The 18,103-nt window shown below is 38.5% G+C and overlaps 1 protein-coding gene across 3 annotated transcripts in view; it reads right to left on the bottom strand.

Moving 5' to 3' along the window:
• The window catches only part of SIPA1L2 (signal induced proliferation associated 1 like 2), a 150,338-nt gene that overhangs the window by 32,747 nt on the left and 99,488 nt on the right, over window positions 1-18,103 (bottom strand). For all 3 annotated transcript variants that reach the window (XM_075043279.1, XM_075043280.1, XM_075043281.1), the window contains exons 11-12: window positions 4,405-4,662; window positions 761-844 (exon numbers count right to left, since the gene is read on the bottom strand). In XM_075043279.1, coding sequence (XP_074899380.1) covers window positions 761-844; window positions 4,405-4,662 — 342 coding nt within the window. The remainder of the gene's footprint in view (window positions 1-760; window positions 845-4,404; window positions 4,663-18,103) is intronic.

Raw genomic sequence — 18,103 nt, 5'->3', positions numbered from 1 at the left:
TGAAAAGCAGCTTCTGAAAGCCACGTGGCAAGCCTGGAATGCTTTTATATTATGCTATGTAGATACTGCCATAGCTCAACATTTTATAACAGGAGTGTTTTCAGCAGCTACATTTATAAAACAAAGTGATAAATTTAAAGTAATTTAGAACAGATGTCTCACATAATATTCTTATAACATGGACAGTATATTGGGGTGGTCTTCTATACACAGATAGCTAACTTCTGAAACTTCAGCCCCAAGGAATTAACAGGGATGTGAAAGAACCATCTATATACCGCAACAGCCTTTTAGGGAGAAGAGACCTCTTTCAGAGTGCTATTTTTTTGCTACCTGCCAGGGAACGGATGCCACTGGAACAAGCACAGTAGGAAATAAAACCTTTGAAGACCATGAAGGTAATTTTTTAACCAAATACCCTTCCACTGAAGCCAAAGAAGGAGATATTATTATTTTATTCCAGTTCTGAGTTACTAGCTGATTTCTGGCCTGCTTCTGGGAAAGCAAACCGAAGAACTGTTATTTACCTCAATTGTGAAGTAACAATTTGGTCCTAAAGAGTTAAAGTGGTATGGCTTTAAAATTTTATTGGCATACATGTTACGTTAAAGACCAGTAAACCTGTCTGAAAATATACTAGTGGAGTTTGCAAATAAATCTATGATACACAACATTTACATAAATTTTGTTTCAGAAAGCAGATGCATGGGAGCTATAGCAAGATTAAAAAAAAAAAAAAGAAATAAAAAATCACCAATACCCATCATATCCCACTTGCTGTCTCCACTGGCTGCTCCCACTGGGTCCTGGGTCACTGGAGGAGGACTGGTTGCTCGGAGAACTTCTGTAATGTTGACTAGAGTCATTAACAGTGCACTGAGGTATTTGTGGGGTTTCAGATTTGAACTGGGCTGTGCTTCCTTTATGAAATACATTCATTTTTACAAATAACGCAGATGTAGTATGAACACTTAATTATATTCATTTTGTGAATTTACAGTTTTATCTTTGTTTCATAAAACTCAAACAAGAATTTTTAAAGTATATTATTTATTTCTTCACAAATAAAATCCTTCCAACTGAATATATGAAAAAGGCACAAAAAGAGGAAGACTAAGTACCATATCCTATTTTTCTTATAGCTAGCTTTTCTTCTGAACAAGTGGGATTACTCAGGAGTCAAAGCAGCTGGGTTAGGTCTCTAAATTTACATGTTTGAAGATCTCATGATGGATCAGAAATGATTGTTAGTTGTTTTGCATGTATTCCAATTTTCAACATAGTAATTTAGAAGAGGTAATAACAATACTTTTTTTTATTAATTCTTCAACATAGAAGAGCAATAAGAAAACATTTTCATGAATAGTATTTTTGTACTTATTATTTAAACTTTTGTGCATCATATCTTAACAATGTCTCCAATTACTCTTCTTGGATTTCCAGACCATTGAAATGCAATGCTCAAATTTGGTTTTGACCACCATCCTGTCCTTCACTTCTGTGCATATCAGTCCATAACTACAATACAATTTCCCTCAATGACATTACTTTTTTTTTTTTTTTTTAAGGCTATACGTAGAAATTAATGTATGTACTTAGGGAAGAGGTGAAAAGAGGTAGTTTTGGATTTATGCACAACACTTTCCCAAGGACCTGACATTCAATAAGCAACTTTACTGTTCAGCTTGAAAATTTTAAAGACAGTAGCTATTGTATTTTGTCTAACAGCCAAACACATATACAGTAAGTAGATAGTGTAGCGCCTAATTTTTCATCATGTCTCCCTCTGATACGCATTGACAGTACTGAGCCTCTCTCAACCAACTGAAATAGTCTATAGGCCACAGTTGAATTCAGTTGCCTGTTCTTGCTTCTTACAACCAAGAACTTTGCATTTCTTGCACAGCTTAAGTGAACCAGCATTAAGGGATGGGTAAGTTACAGCCCCATGTGTTTCCAGTCTCCAGACTGATGTTTAGGACATTGTCCTCAAAACCGGGACATTGGTTTGTACTATCCCAGGCTGAAGAATGTCTAGATCCCAAGCCTCCCAATTGCTGGACAAGTGTCTAGCCATTAGCCTACTAAACGTAGGTAGCTACAAAAGGAGAACCACAGAAATCCAGTCAGTGAATGCCTCACGCAGTTCCTTTATGGAAGAGTTGCAGCTACCTGCTCTCAGGAATGGATTCCAGACCCCAGGTGAAAGGACACTTGCCTACAAGAGTGACTCAGGGACTAAAGTACACAGAGACTTCTTGGTGCGAAAAAACCAGAAGAGTGAGTCTGAAGCTTCACTCTTAGGCACCCGCTATGAGCAGCTGTCACAGAATTAGGCATTTCGTAAAAACAGGAGTAGAGCTCAAGGATATCCTTGTATTTCTTAGTGACTAATTAGAGGAAACTCCTTGATCAACACAAAACCATTTGTATTGCCTTCTCAAAACACTTAACTCTCCTCAGGAACTGTACTAGGAGCACAGGTGTTCACCTCCTCGTTTTTAATTTCACTCCAGGGACTGGGCACCTAACTGCTACATGTTACAGTAGTTGAACTGTTGCTGCTTAAGTCTTTTACTATATCTAGCCCACATTTCTGTTGCTTCTTCCTCTTCTTATCTCTAAAACCAACCATTTTATCACCAAGTTCAATGTTAGCTCATTTTCAGATCCGTTGCTATAACTCCTCTGTTTATCAACCTGCCTGCACTCTTCAATTTGTCTAAATTGATATTGGGTCTCTGACCCTCTAAAATCTCTTCATCATTTTCCGAGCCAGAGTATACATTTTCACCCTTGCAAGACTACTTACAAGTACTAATCAACCCTACTTCAAACTCTTTGGTTTTAAGCCCATCTCTCTGCCAAGCCATCAACTATGCCTCTTCCCATGTGGAAAGACCTTGCCAATTAGGTATCTTTCTTTTCATGTTTCAAGACCCACATGTCACAGTTCATCATTTTCCTCTCTTTTCATTATTTATATTCTGTACCATGTCTTCCCCAGACTAGCACTTCTGCTTTGTACTTGTTTTGTTTAAGTGCTACACGAATTTCTTCATGACAAGAGATAGCCTCTGTCTCAGCATTTTTTCACATGCTTCACTGAGTGTTAGGAGAAGCGCCACTTATGTTTGTGAAGGTTTCTGGAGATGAGTAGTATGTCAGAAACCTTTCATTTTTTCTCTGTATAGGCATACAGTATGCTTAAGAAAGCTCCATAAATCCTGAAGTATTTCTAGACACTTGATACATTGTCCCCTTATGCTAGATGTTACCGAGAATTTCAGTAACAAGACATTAGGAAAAGCTGAAGCCCTATAATGATATATACATGCTTACAGAAATGCACCTCTCCTTTTTTCAGGGGGTGAGGAGGGCGGTAGGGGAGAAGGAGAATACAAATGATCAAATGGTCATAACTGGGAGTCTGCCTTCCCCAGGCCATGACATAGACATATTTTCAAATATGTACTACTATTACCTGCATACATTTCAAACAATCTAAAAAGTCACTAATTCTTTTTTACTAAATAAGATAGATAGTGTAGCAATAGCGGTATGTCATGATTTCATCCAGAATATTTTAAAAGCTATTTAAGACCAGTATTTTAGATTTTCATATCAATTAGATATTTGCAAAATGCAGTATTTTTTTCCTCGGAAATCAGAACTACATCACCCCATGGAAAAAGGGCATAAACAGAAATAATTGCAAACAATAAAGGACAGAGAGTTCTGCTCAAGACATATGGTTTCCCTAAATAATTCAAAGGTCATGTATTTACAAATTTTTAACTTTAAAAATAATTTTTATCTTATGAAAAATTATGATTTAATTAGAACAGAGCCAATATTTAAGGATACCATCCCATCATCTAAGAGGTGTTACATATTCAAATCACAAGCTCTGCTTTGTTTAATTAAAAGCAAAGCAAAGCATAAGGACTGGTAATGAGTTACAGAACCCTTTGAAACTATGCCAATAGCTTGGTAATGAGATTAAATAATTCATTTTTAAAGGGTTGAGCTCATTTTATTTACACTCATTATTTGTTTAAATAGGCTCTCAAAAGGTGGGGGACAGGACATTGTTGAGATCAAGAAGTCATAAGGCAGTTTCCCACTTTATTGATTTGGGACTAAAGGGAAAGGTTGGCTGTCCTCAGCAGTAGGCTCCTCAGTACAGTCCACTTCCATCACAAATGACAAAAGTCACTTGTATCAAGTAGAGGGAACTGGGCTCAGTGAACGCCCTTTAATACAACCTCAGAATTAAAATTACTGTCAAAACTCCACAAAATAAGGTTTAAAAAAATAAGTATACCAAAGTTCTAGAAAGCAGAGATACCTAAAGTGAGGCACATTAGGAAAATGACAGGCATTAAACAGAGAGCATATTACCTTGCACCATCTGGCAGTTTTCTATCAAAGGAAGTGCTGCGAGGAATGGCTGTCTGAGCCTGCTGGAGAAGCTGCTGGCACTGCAGTCTGTCAGATGTTCCTAGGATTGGAGAGGCACGAGAGAGAGGCTGCCCAGCGGGAGTCGGCACCCGATGCCAAGTGGTATTCCTTCTGAAAGGGGTTTTATACTCACATGGGGTGCCTTCACTGTCAAGTTTGTATTCCACCATGGGTATACGACAAAGTTCTGAACAACCCCTGTGGGACAAATAAAAATGCTGATCAGTCTCACTGGAGGGAACAGAAAGAGAAATCTTGCACTCTACAGTCAGCAGTATAGGCATGTTTTCCTTCCAGGTGACCAAAGGTGTTCATATAGCATCGTACAACCCTTCGAACACTTCAAAACTATCTTGCTAACCAGGTGGGAAACATTTCAAAATAAAGGATCTGCTCTCATGTGCTTAAAGGTTTTTGACCTCTCACCTTACCCTTCAAAAAGGAGAAAATACTAAGCTTTTACAAATTAATCTGCAGCTTGAATTTTACATAATAAAAACTAGTAGAAACAAAGCATTCAGAAGTCAGAAAGCTCAAGTTCTTCTATAACAGCTTTAGTTTGTTTAAATTGCATAAATACAAATAATTTCTTAATGTAAAAATTTACGTATCCAAAATTACAAAACATGTTTGCCACTTCGCAGCAAACTGAATGTTTTTTAGCGGTATTGAGAACTTTCCTTTTGAATCCCACCTTGTCCCCACTGAATGACAGAGCATATACGCTGCGATGCAAATGATTAAGTGGCATCTAAATATTTTTCTATTTGTTTTCAAAGTATACTTTCTAATGTCTCTCTTCCTGGGCATCTCTATGCCTGGAAGAGAAACGGGGAAGTGGAAGGAAGAGATAAATCAGAAACAGTCTGGTTTACAACCTCTGCTTGAAGCTTACAGCCTGGTTAAATACAGTATTCCCAGAAAGCATAAACTCAGGTAAAAGTAGTGACAGTGTTCCCCAAAAGATCGGTCTGCCTGTGGGATATTTGCTGTAAACTCAGGCTGGACTTGAATTAAGGGTTACTGTTTCAGAAATTAGTTAATAGAAGCTTCACGCCCATTTTAAGCCAGCACTGATTATCATTGCAGATATTTTAATATTCTCGCATATCTCCTCCATTATTTGTCTGACAGGCAGTGCGTACTAAATTAACTTCTATAAAGAAAACACCCTAAATAAACTTCATGCATTGCATTAGAATTAAGTAAGAAATAGTGAAAATTTGCTTCTCTGTCTCAACTAACAATTCTGCTCTATCCCTTGAGCTGAGTCTTGATTGAGCTTTGCTTTTGTTGAAAACTCAACATTCACCATTTCTGACTAAATTAAAATCACCAAGAGAGAGCATAATAGAGTGTGTGTAAAGTGTTTGCAGTCTTAATCCTGAAAAAGTTTTGGCACAAATGATTTAACACAAATGTGCAGTTCAAATAAATTGTATAGGTTCTCATACATTAAATTAATGTGCCCCCAAGCTTCTGAACCAAACCCAAAAGAACATTTTCATTGTCAGTGTTCCGGTAAGCAGACAAAAAAAAAAAAAAAAAAGAGATATTATAAAAATGCTAACTATGTTATTCAAGGTTGTGGAAGAGAAGATGCACATGCAGCTGTAGCAGTTACATTCTAGATAACCTGTACATGCCCAGGCTGCTGAATTTTGTGGTACTAAATAGGCGGGGTTTGGGTTTGTGTGGTGGGGTTTTGGTAGCTGGGGGGGGGGGCCACAGGGCCGGCTCCTGTGAGAAGCTGCTCGAAGCTTCCCCGGCTCCAAGTCAGACCTGCCTCTGGCCCAGGCCGAGCCCGTGAGCGACGGTGGTAGCGCCTCTGGGAGAATGTATGTAAGAAGGGGAACCGGTAGTGAGTAGGGGATTGGAATGTGAGAGGAACCCCTCTGCAGACACCGAGGTCAGTGAGGAAGGAGGGGGAGGAGGTGCGCCGGAGGAGGTTGATGCCCCTGCAACCTGTGGTGAGGCAGCAGGCTGTCTCCCCCCAGCCCATGGAGGGGAGCGGGGGAACAGGTGCCCACCTGCAGCCCGGGGAGAGAGGAGCCCACGCCGGAGCAGGGGGATGCCCCTCAAGATGGCCGTGACTCCATGGGAAAGCCCGCGCTGGAGCAGTCTGTGCCTAAAGGACTGCAGCCCACAGAAAGGACCCATGCCGGAGCAGTTCATGAAGGACTGTCTCCCATGGGAGGGACCCCAGAGTGGAGTAGGGGAAGAGTGTGAGGAGTCCTCCCCTGAGGAGGAAGGAGCAAGTGGTAGAGAAAACTGGGAGTGGAGTTGAGCTGGGAAGGAGGGAGGGGTTGGGGGAGGTGTTTTAAGATTTGGTTTTACTTCTCATTATCCTGTTTTGATTTGATTGGCAGTAAATTAAATTGATTTTGTTTTTTTCCCCAAGTTGAGCCTGTTTTTTGCCCGTGACCATAAGTGGTGAGTGATCCCTCCCTGTCCTTGTATCGACCCACGAGCTTGTCTTTACATTTTCTCCTCCTCATTCTGCCGGGGCAGAGGAGTGAGCGAGCTGCTTTGTGGTGCTTTGCTGCTGGCTGGGTTTAAACCACGGCAGAGGCAAACTGTTTATCCTGTAGCAATAAATCTCAGTCTCTGCTGACACTCAAACATACAAAAAATGTAAAGAACTATAAAATATAGAGGATGAAGCACTGAGAGTGGAGATTAGTAGCCAATGGAGGGTAGAAGACACTGTGATGAACACGAGCTGAAGAGGAGTCACTAGGATGCTCCAAAACAGAACTCAGAACTCCTGTTTTTTCAAGGTTATTTTTTGATCAGAAGTATCAGTATTAAACACACCAGTAAAATTTGACGTGTGTAAGCTTGCTGACAAATCACAGCTGGACATGCTGGAAGCATCAGAGAAATTCACTGTAATGATTTTCTGGTTTTAGCTTCCCTACAGAGGTAAGACCACCCCAATAGTGTCCTCCCACAGACAAGGAATGGAGCTACAGAGAAACCGATGTTATAGAATTGCCAATTAATTTCCGAAGGTCAATGTGAAGCCTTCCCCCCTGCCCTGAAAACACCACAGTTATTCAGACCACCACTTCAAACTACCTCAGTTCATGTATCTATTTTTTAAAATTCTTTCACACTTCTGAAAATAACAAAATACATGTTGGGCTCTTAGAATGAACATCATAGAAAGGCCAAGTTAAGCAAATTGCATAGCATTGTGCAAACATTTCTACTGCTGAAGCATATATAGAATAGTTTTCTCCAGTGCAATATTCAACTGCTTATATCCCAAGACTGAATAGTCTTCATAGAAGTTCCCTGCCTCATTCACTGCCTGCAACAAAGATGACCAAGGCGTAGGAGACAATAGCCTCCAGCAACACAACCGTGACTCATTCCCAGAGCAGGTCCATGTTACATGAACATAGAAAAGTTCTTAAAGAAAAAAATAACCTAAGATTGATTATTCAATTAAAGACTTTCATAAAGCTTTATATACAAAACAAACAGAACAAAGAATGCACAGATGACATAGCAAGGTTAGTATTAGTTTAGTGCACTGCATAATTTTTCATGTGGCCATATATACAGTGTCATTATCTGCCTAGGAAGTTGGACAATTATGTAGGCTACAATTTCAATCACCCTTCTGCTGATTTCTTAGTACCGTTTCACCCCCTTCTTCATTCCTATAGACCTTAAGTGTTAGAAACAAACCATCCCTTCCCCAACTTTTATTAAGATACTGATTTCACAGTCTGTCTTGGTAATTGAGAAAGTTATAGCATGTACTTGTCATTGTATCCCTTATTAGATAGTCCCCGTAAAGTACTTTAAGTGCTGTAAAAATAGCCATGGGTTTTGAGGGCAAAAGAGATTGTTGCTACTATTTAGTTTGACTCAGCTTGCTAACTGAATAACTAAAGCATGATATAAAAATAGCAAACAACAAGCTTTCCCGCAAAGAATAAGAATTTAAAATTTTGTAAAATTTTGTGTTTGTTTACATCATGAAAATGTATTCCTCCAACAAATGAAAAAATTATTCAGGACACTGTTCCTGCAAACAAAAGGCTTACAAAACAACCCTATTTCAAGTCACTATAAAAATCTAACAAAGTTACTTTTAAATTCAAAATGGATCCCCAATGTGACTGTTGTAACTGGCCCCCCCAAAATTTCCATGTTTAAAATGTAACTACTTCATATGGCTTCCTTTGTCAAATAGACTTTTTAATTTTAAAAGTGACAAACCAGTAAGTTCAACATTTATATGAAAAATTATGCTTTATTGCTTCACAAGCACTGCCTAAAGAACAGATACTGCAGTATACTGAGATATGTAAAGTCATAATTGTAGCTACCTCCTATATCAGAAACAAAGAGAATCAATTACTTCATGCCTGCAATCCAATAAGGGTCCCACCCCCTGCCATGGATCAAACTGCAAGTTATCTTGCATGAAAAGAACCACAAAATTAAATGAAATTTCCTATTAAATATTTAATTTGTCCATTATCTAACTTCTATTTATAATATTGTTACTTATTCCACTGGATGAAGAATATACATTGGCACCAGTTTTGAATAATAGCTTTTAATTCACTTTTTAATTTAATTTTTTTTAATTCAAGAATATGTAAAGACAAATCTATATTTTATGATCTTAAAAAGACATTTAAATTTATGCTAAACAAGTATAGGCTATCAAACATCTTTCTCAATTATATTCAATATAACATTCTGAAAAACAGACTCATGTTATTTATCAAGCAAGTGTGACCAAGTCTTAACCACACATCAGAAATGATAGCACTTTCTGTCTTTCGCTATAGTTTGGAATTAATTAAATCAATCCTCCAACATAAAGCACAGGCTCCTGCTAATATCTTTGGTTCAAGAGCCATATTATCCTATTAAAACATTTGGTTAATAAAACCTACTCTGCAATTACACAGAGCATGACTCTATGATACAGCCAGCAGGTCATGACTGCATATTAAAATTTAAGAGTCCACTATAAAAATCTGCAATATTCAAATGTTACTGCATGGAGCATTATGTTCTGAAACAATTATCAAGCAGTCCATCATATTTTTCAAACTACGTTAACCAAAGCTTTCAATATTAATTTAAGATTCCATAGAAACGTTCTGTAAAAGGCTCTGTGAAGGGCCTGTATTAGGCAAGGATGCTAGTTAAAAAAGGTAAATGTTCATCACCATGGAAAAGTTAGAAGCTTTCATACACTATGACCAGCAGTTTGCCACCTTGATAACTACACAAAAGCCTTCTTTTCTGTTATATCCTACCACTATCAACTACTCAGTATGACTTTGGTATCTGGACCCCAGCTATTTATAGATTTCATGCATCACCAACGGTTTGTTAGGGTAATAACAAAACTAGAATAACTGGTTACAATTTAACTTTTGTTCAATGCATCACATATCTAAACCACTAAGGGGGATGTAGGCACAGACGAGCAATCGTTGGTGTTCACCAGTTGTACTACACCGGTAAATTATCCCGTACTATCACCATTTCAATTCAAAACATGTAATCTTGCTCAATAAGGAGTCTTTAACTATATCTAGCAGTACAATATGTAATTGCATTCTTCTAACTCAAACTTTGTGTTTAAAAGTAATCACTTCTATTACGGTGCATGTTTGTTCTTATGCTATAGCAGCTCCCACCAAGTGTCGTAATGAGACTGAGGACTCATCATGGAATCTATTAAATCCACATTATAAAACATAGGTTAGTTTCACATAATTGTAGGGACTTAACTGAAAAGCACAATTTAGTAGCTTAGTTTTGCTTAGACTTACTGTGTAGTTAAGTAAGACATACACACATTTTCCCTTCTCTGACACTCTGAAGCACCTCCTGGACTCCATTGACTCCCTATACCAACTAAAGCGTGAGCCCAGGACACTAGATAAGATTCAAATGGCCTAAGAGAATTTGGTCAAAAAGTCAAGACAAAAATTCCAAGTTCTGACATCTCGGAAACCTATTAACAGTAGTCACACTGCATCAAAAAAGAAAGAGATGTCATTGGAAAAACAGTAAATCAGTTTTACTTTAAAATAATTTCACAGCACAATAGATGTACGTGATTGCTTACAGGCAACCTCAGATGAGGCTGCTGCCCACTTCACCACTCCTGGTTTGAGGTGAGTGGTAAGTCTCTGGCAGTTCCTTCACAGAGCTGAGGAGCTGAAGCAGACAATCCCTCCTTTATGAAGATACACTCATTGTCCTTCTGATCTTTGTAACTATTCAGTTTTAAACACAATCTTTGTGTTGGTGACCTGACAAACAATTTAGAGGCCTCCTAAGAGCCTCTACACCTACATTGTTGTATGAATGAGACAAGAGAAATACACACAGGATGTTGGGTGAAAGGAGCTAGTCAGGAAATAAGAGGAAAAAAAAAAAAACCAAAACAACCAAAGTATTTGGTATACTTGCATGATCAGTAAGGCAGTTAACAACTGCTGCAGTCTCTACTGATGGAAACTAGGACATGAGCAGAGCAAGTCACATTTCCAAATCCCAGAGAATAGGAAAACAGCTACACCAAAAGACAACAATTATGGGGAATAAAGGCTTGAGACGCTATTGGGAAGAAGGAAAAATCACTGGGAAAAATAGATAAATAGGAAAGATTTTTGTGACATTAAAGAGAAAAGCCTTCAAAATTCACCATGAGACTGTAAGATAAAGAAGAGCTGGAAAAACAGCGGCAGGGATGTAAAAGTTATATTATGCTCCAACTTAAGAAATGGAAATGATGAGTAAGGGAGAGGACAAAGGAAGTAGGGGGAATAGTACCAAATGGAGACTTAAGTCTTTGAGCTCCAAAAGGACTGAGTTCAGAATGAATCCTGATTGTGAAGTAGTCTTTTAAGATACTGAGAGACAAGATTAGGGATAAGACCACACATGAGGAGATACAGGAAAACACAAGTGATCCTCATCAAAGAAAACGAAGCCAAACATGTTTCCCAGAGAGAGGTTATGCAGTCTCTATCCCTGGAGTTTTTGAATCCCCGACTGGATAAAGCCCTGAATAACTGGCTTGACCTCACAGCTGACTCCATTTTGAGCAGGAGGTTGAACCAGATAATCCTCTATGGTCCTTTCCAAACTAAATTATCCTGTGATTCCATGAACCCAAAAGTTTTTCAATGAGGTAAAGATCAAATCACTTCCAATTTCTGCAGAAATATTGCACATTCCAATCCAGAAATAACAAAAATGGATCCTAAAAAATGCTTTATATAATAGTAGGTATATATATCCCAGGTTATTTGCAATGAAAAACTTCTTTGCTGACCCAGAATTGAGTAGGCAATATATTAAGCTTCAAAATGCCAAAAACATGTGGTTCTTTTTGAATTTTGTATTGGGTTTGTGTGGCAAAGTTTTGGTAGCAAGGGGGGGGCTACAGGGGTGGCTTCTGTGAGAAGCTGCTAGAAGTTTCTCCTATGTCCGACAGAGCCAATACCAGCCGGCTCCAAGACAGACCCACCACTGGCCAAGGCTGAGCCCATCAGTGACGGTGGTAGTGCCTCTGGGATAACAGTTTTAAGAAGGGGAAAAAAACCCTGCACAACAAAAACTTCAGCCAAAGAAAGGAGTGAAAGCATGTAAGAAAAACAACCCTGCAGGCCCCAGGTCAGTGAAGAAGGAGGGGAAGGAGGTGCTCCAGGTACTGGAGCAGAGATTCCCCTGCAGCCCATGGGGAAGACCATGGTGAGGCAGGCTGTCCCTCTGCAGCCCAGGGAGGTCCATGGTGGAGCAGATATCCACCTGCAGCCCAGGGAGGACCCCACGCCAGAGCAGTTGGATGCCCCTGCAGATGGCCGTGACTCCAAGGGAAAGCCCATGCTGGAACAGTCTGTGCCTGAAGGACTGCAGCCCATGGAAGGGACCGATGCTGGAGCAGTTCGTGAAGAACTGCAGCCTGTGGGAAGGACCCATGTTGGAGAAGTTCATGGATGACTGTCTCCTGGGGGAGGGACCCCACGGTGGAGCAGGGGAAGAGTGAGGAGTCCTGCCCCTGAGGAGGATGAAGCGGCAGAGACAACGTGTGTTGAATTGACCCCAACCCTCATTCCCCGTCCTCCTGTGCTGCTCGGGGGTAGGTAGAGAATCTGGGAGTGAAGCTGTGCCCAGGAAGAAGGGAGAGGTGGGAGGAATGTGTTTTAAGATTTGGGTTTATTTCTCATTACTCTGGTTGATTGGCAATAAATTAGGGAAAATTAACTTAAGTCAAGTCTGTTTTGCCCATGACGGTAATTGCTTGAGTGATTTCTCCCTGTCCTTATCTCGACCCACAAGCCTTTCATTATATTTTCTTTCTCCTGTCCAGCTGAGGAGGGGAGTGATGGAGCAGCTTTGGTGGGCACCTGGAATCCAGCCAGGGTCAATCCACCACAAGTCTTTTCAATCATGTTGAATAATAGAGAGAAGGGAAAAAAAAAAAAAAAAGAAAGAAAAAAAAAAGAGAGAGTCTGGAACTCCTATTTACATTTCTCCACAGAGACAAGCAGAGCTTTGCCTGGCATTTTTGTTTTTTTTCTGCTTGACTGTAACAACTCTACACAGAGTAGACTTCAGTAATTATAACTAATTCCTACTAGAAGTTCATTCATAACTAAATGTAAGAAAAACTCGAAGACTTTTTATTTGGATGAGAAATATGATAAGCATCAGACAATTGTTTTCAACTTTGTATCTTTTTAGTTTACATTTCTTTTGTTAGACTATTTCTTGGTGGAGACCATATGTTACATACATTGCCTAGGTTTTCCTTTGTTTTGATGCAAATCAAAATAGAAAAAGATGCTCGTACAATAAAGTTTCAGCTTCCTAAGGATTGTAGTAACACTGCATACTTAGCCTTACTCTCTTAAGTACAATGAATTTAAGGAAAGATGTTAAAATGCAAATTGTATATACTGGCAAAGGCCATGTTTACACATTCTTTTCCTTGAAAACTATATTGGGAAGAAAAAAGCTCAAAAGAATTTCTAAGAAGTGTCAGAAAACAAGTCTTTTTTTTTTAAACAATAAAAGAACTCTTTTTCTTTTATGCAGAAGAAAACCACAATGTTTTGGTTATTTAGAGAAGAGACACAGCACATGGTGCATGATGTATTAGAGATGGGGAAGAGGGCAGGCCATACCTTATTCCTAAAGCTCTGTTGTTTGCTGGTGCTGCCGCCCTTTGACATTGACCTTCTATTAGGACTTGCACTTCAAATGTAAGAGCCTAGGTTGAAATCTCTGGTGCTAATCAGAGTTGTGACAGAGTTCATTTTTGCCAAGAGCCTCCATCAGGCTAAATCACAGTGTGTATGTCTCATTCCCTGAATCTAACAATGTTATAAGTAGCACAGTAATTCTGACAGTAAAGACAGTTAAGCATTTTCTACCATTTTATTTTTTGTTCGGTACAGAGGATAAACTTTTGCAAGTGATACGGCTTCCAATTAATATCACTATATTTCCTTAGTGCTAGTTCTTTCAGTTACCTCTAAAAAACATCATGAGCTAGAGTCTTCAGGTATTTACAGCCTTTGTAGGTTAGTAGCAGGGGTGGTAATTAAAAGCTTTGGTACGTTCAAATTCTACTCTTACAACCAAAAGTTCAGTTTCAGGTTTTTCTGCTTTAACCTGCCTCAAGTGTTGTTAGGCTGGTAGTATCCTGCCAGCAATTCTAGACCTGCCTTCCTTCTAGCTCAGATGGCTTAATTAAATAAATAAATAAATAAATAAAAAATTAAGTAATCTGAAGGCCCTATGAACTATCCCACCAGCTTATGGAAAACACCCTTGGGAGAAGACTTGAACTCCTCCACACAGTAAACCCTTCCCCTTAAAAACATTTTTCCAAACATTCTATACTCTGTTGGTTTGCTGTTACTTTAAAGACCCCTAGAAACAAAATTGCCTATTAAGATCACAATCATTTAAGAGGAACAAGTATCAGGACTGGAAAATACAGGAAGTTGTTACACCTATTCTATTTGTAAGGAAGAGTTTGCAAAGTTCAAGAGAATAAAACAACCTCAAAAGAAATGCAGTAGTACTTAGTAATGGCGCACATGCAGTTTCAGTCATAGTTACTGAAATATTTCCATTTTCAAAATTGCAACAACAGCAGGAAAAAAGTCTGTTAATTGTTCAGATCAACAGGTGGAAACTATCGCTGCTACATCTCTTACAGTGGTTGTACTGGAGCTTCTGTTTCTCGCACATCCCTGGAAATTTTGCTTGAAGTTTCATTTGTTTTCTAAACTTTCTAGAAATTGTTTCTTAAGCAGTTTCTTTTTATATATAATGGTAGTTGAACTATGTTCAACACAAGTTTCAATGTAGTAAGTAAGATTCTAGTAGAATCTACAGATTAAAATAGATTTAGAAGTACTTGAATTCCTTGACTGGATTTGACTGATTAAGGATATAGTGTCCTTGAGCATTCCTGTGACAACACCAGTGAAAGCAAATGAGAATGAACATCACTATCCTCCTGTTAGGATGTGTATAATTCTAGCTACTGCACTGCAGTACTAGGTAATATTGACAACAACAGAAGAACAAATCAACAGTTCTGAAGGGAAAAACATAGTAAAGAAACAAATATGACACAAGGATACTTATTCAGATCCGAGTACAATGACCAGCATGTTTGTTCTAACACAGCTTTGTAATTTAAAGAATTTATGTTTTAAATAGCAACTTCTTCTTTCTATCTAAATATCAGCCTGGTGCCATGCAAATAATTATGATTTCTCAATTTGTGCATGATTATTTAATTGCTGGGGCAAACTGAAAACAGCAGGAGCTTAGTCTCAAGTTCATTAATTTTACAGGATAGTAAATGAAAGACCTTATTCCAGGATTGCTTTTGCATATCGTGTTATCAAGACTATAGGTAGAAGTATCTACATTAAGTAATGGAATGCATTTACTGAGCAGAATTTTCTCTAATTTCCTAATCACTCTTTAACATTCCTTTGTGAGCACCTTCAACATTCCAAATAATTTATTTTCATGCTGAAATAAATTAATACAAGACAGTTTGCAGCAAAAAATAAATTGATTGTTAATAGTTCATTGCTAATATTCTCAGTGTATGCACACTTACAGTTTGTTGGTTTTCTTTTAAAATATAAAGGGCTGATAGACTGAGGATGATTTGTGGGTAAGCTAACAGATGAAAAAATAAAATCAAGTTAAGAACTTGATTAAAGATCTCCACTTCAGCTGATACTTTTCCAAGGGACTGGGACTGCTTTGGAAACACCCTTGCACACTTGAAATTCATTTTCATTAGAAGGGTAGAATTCCCAAGACACTCCATGGCACTCATGTCCAATCTGTGTAAACTCACTTCAGAATTTGATCCCAGCAAGGAATCAGTGCTAATAAGCAACCTAAAGAGAAAGTCCTCATTGCTTCATATTCCTAAAACCCAGCATAGCTAAGCAGAAACTACTCTTTCAAGCAGTGGAAATCATCTGATTACCTCAGTAAATGAAAGACAGGCATTAATAAAATGATACATGGGGATTTTTCATGAAACTGAATTTTCTTTTTGCTAAAATTATTATTTATATTCTTGTAAATGGATGTCAATTTTTATTGCAACTGATTCTTGTAGAAACAAAGATTAATGTATTTTTATACCTATGCACTGTGGAAAAAAACTTGAAACCCCAGATTATGGCATTTAAAGCAAACATTTTTTATAAACTACTAATATCTACCCTGAGAAATAAGGCTGAAATACATAGAAAAAAACCCCAAACCCAACTGTCAGAAGATCATATGGCTCTGTAGTACCAGTCAAACTTTCAAGGTACTTATTTCAGCCTCCAAATCTACTCTTCTACATGCATCAGATAAACTGAAGTATCATTTCTTAGAAGAAAATCTCTAAAAAAGCTGTAAATGAAAGCAATAATTATTGGAGCATACATGTGAAGCTTTCTCCTGCTTTTGAACCATCATTCTTCTAGGCATGTGTAGCATGTGGATCAAGGATTGATGAACTCACAACTTTGAAGGAAATATCTGTATGTCTGTTTTGAGTGTTATTTGATAATACTGTCAAGTAGCCCTAAAAAAGTTCTCTCCTGATGAGCTGGCACACCTGCCTTAACTGTAGCTCACAGATACGTGTTGGAAATCACTCAGAGAGACCCGATTCTATCCTGTATAGCCACGCATGGATTCTCCAAGGACAGTGACATTTCTTGCCAAATGAAGGTGAAATGGATTCTAGTCCTCCAGATACTCCTGGTTTACATCCAAAATTACTGCCTGTAAATTTCTGGGTAAACCTGATACCAGAGTACAAGAGAGACATGAACATACTGGAACAAGTCCAGCAAAGGGCTACAAAGATGATAAAGGGATCAGAGCATCTGAAACACAAGGAGGGGCTGAGAGCACTGGGATTGTTCAGCCTGGGAAAGAGAAGGCTCAGGAGGGATCTTATCAATGTGTGTGTATAAATACCTGATGGGGTGATGGGGAGAAAAGATGACACAGTAAGACTCTTCAGAGTTGTATTCAGTGAAAGCACAGCAGGCAACATGCACAAATGGAAATACAGGCAATTCTACTTAAGTATAAGTAAACCCATTTTTTATTGTAAGGATGATCAAGCCCTGGAACCAAAGTTGTGGAGTCTCCATCAAATATTCAAAACCCAGTGAACATGTCCCTGAGCAGCCTAACCTTGCTTTGAGCAATGGGGTTGGACTCAACGATCTCCAGAGGTCCCTTCCAACCTCAGCTATTCTCTGTTTCTACGATTCTGCAAGATAAGACATTGCAGATGGCTAAGACAAGCAATTGAGTAGGAGACAGGGAGATGGATTTGCACAAGTTTTAACTAGTAAGTAGCTGTGATAGAATACCTTCTTTCTCCAAACCTCTGGTAATTTATGCCTTTCTGCCTTCTCCTCATTCCCCTGCATGTTCATATTCATAACATGAATGCCTTGGTGGTTTTTGTATTTTAGTATAGAAACATAGTTTTTTAAAAAAAAAAAACAAAACATTTTCCTTAGTAATTAGTCACACAGTTTTAAAAAATGCAAAAAATTTATAAATAATAACTGCTTTTGCAGTTTTTTCCCAGTTTGGTGGCGCACAGTTAAAACTCCTCCTACACATAGACTGCGTGCCATGTATCATGCTGATTTGGGATTTTAACATTTTATTTCTAAAAACGTATCAAAGAAGATATAAACAATTCATACAGTATGTATTTTTCCATCAGGGCCTATAAAATACACGTTTTTACCTTCAATATAATAGGATCAGCTCATTAGGCTCATATTCTGTAAACAGCTTGGAAATGTATACCAAACAAGTCAGTGGAAATTCATACCCAGAAGCAGATGGTGAGAATAGCAAAGCTAAGCAAAGGAGGCTTAATTGCAAATTCTATCCAACTAAGCAAAACGGTGGTACTCTACATTCACAGGCATTTTCTTCAGAAAGGAGCCCAATGCATCAACATGCAGGTTGAGGCAGGGGAGGGCACTTCTGTGTCATTCATCAGGCCAATGACTACTTGGAGAATCGCCACCAATTAAACAGTATTCGTGTACAGTTGGCACCA

This window comes from Buteo buteo, chromosome 12 (genome assembly GCF_964188355.1).
Source record: "Buteo buteo chromosome 12, bButBut1.hap1.1, whole genome shotgun sequence".
Lineage (NCBI taxonomy): Eukaryota > Metazoa > Chordata > Aves > Accipitriformes > Accipitridae > Buteo > Buteo buteo.
This window is presented reverse-complemented; position numbering and strand designations above follow the sequence as displayed.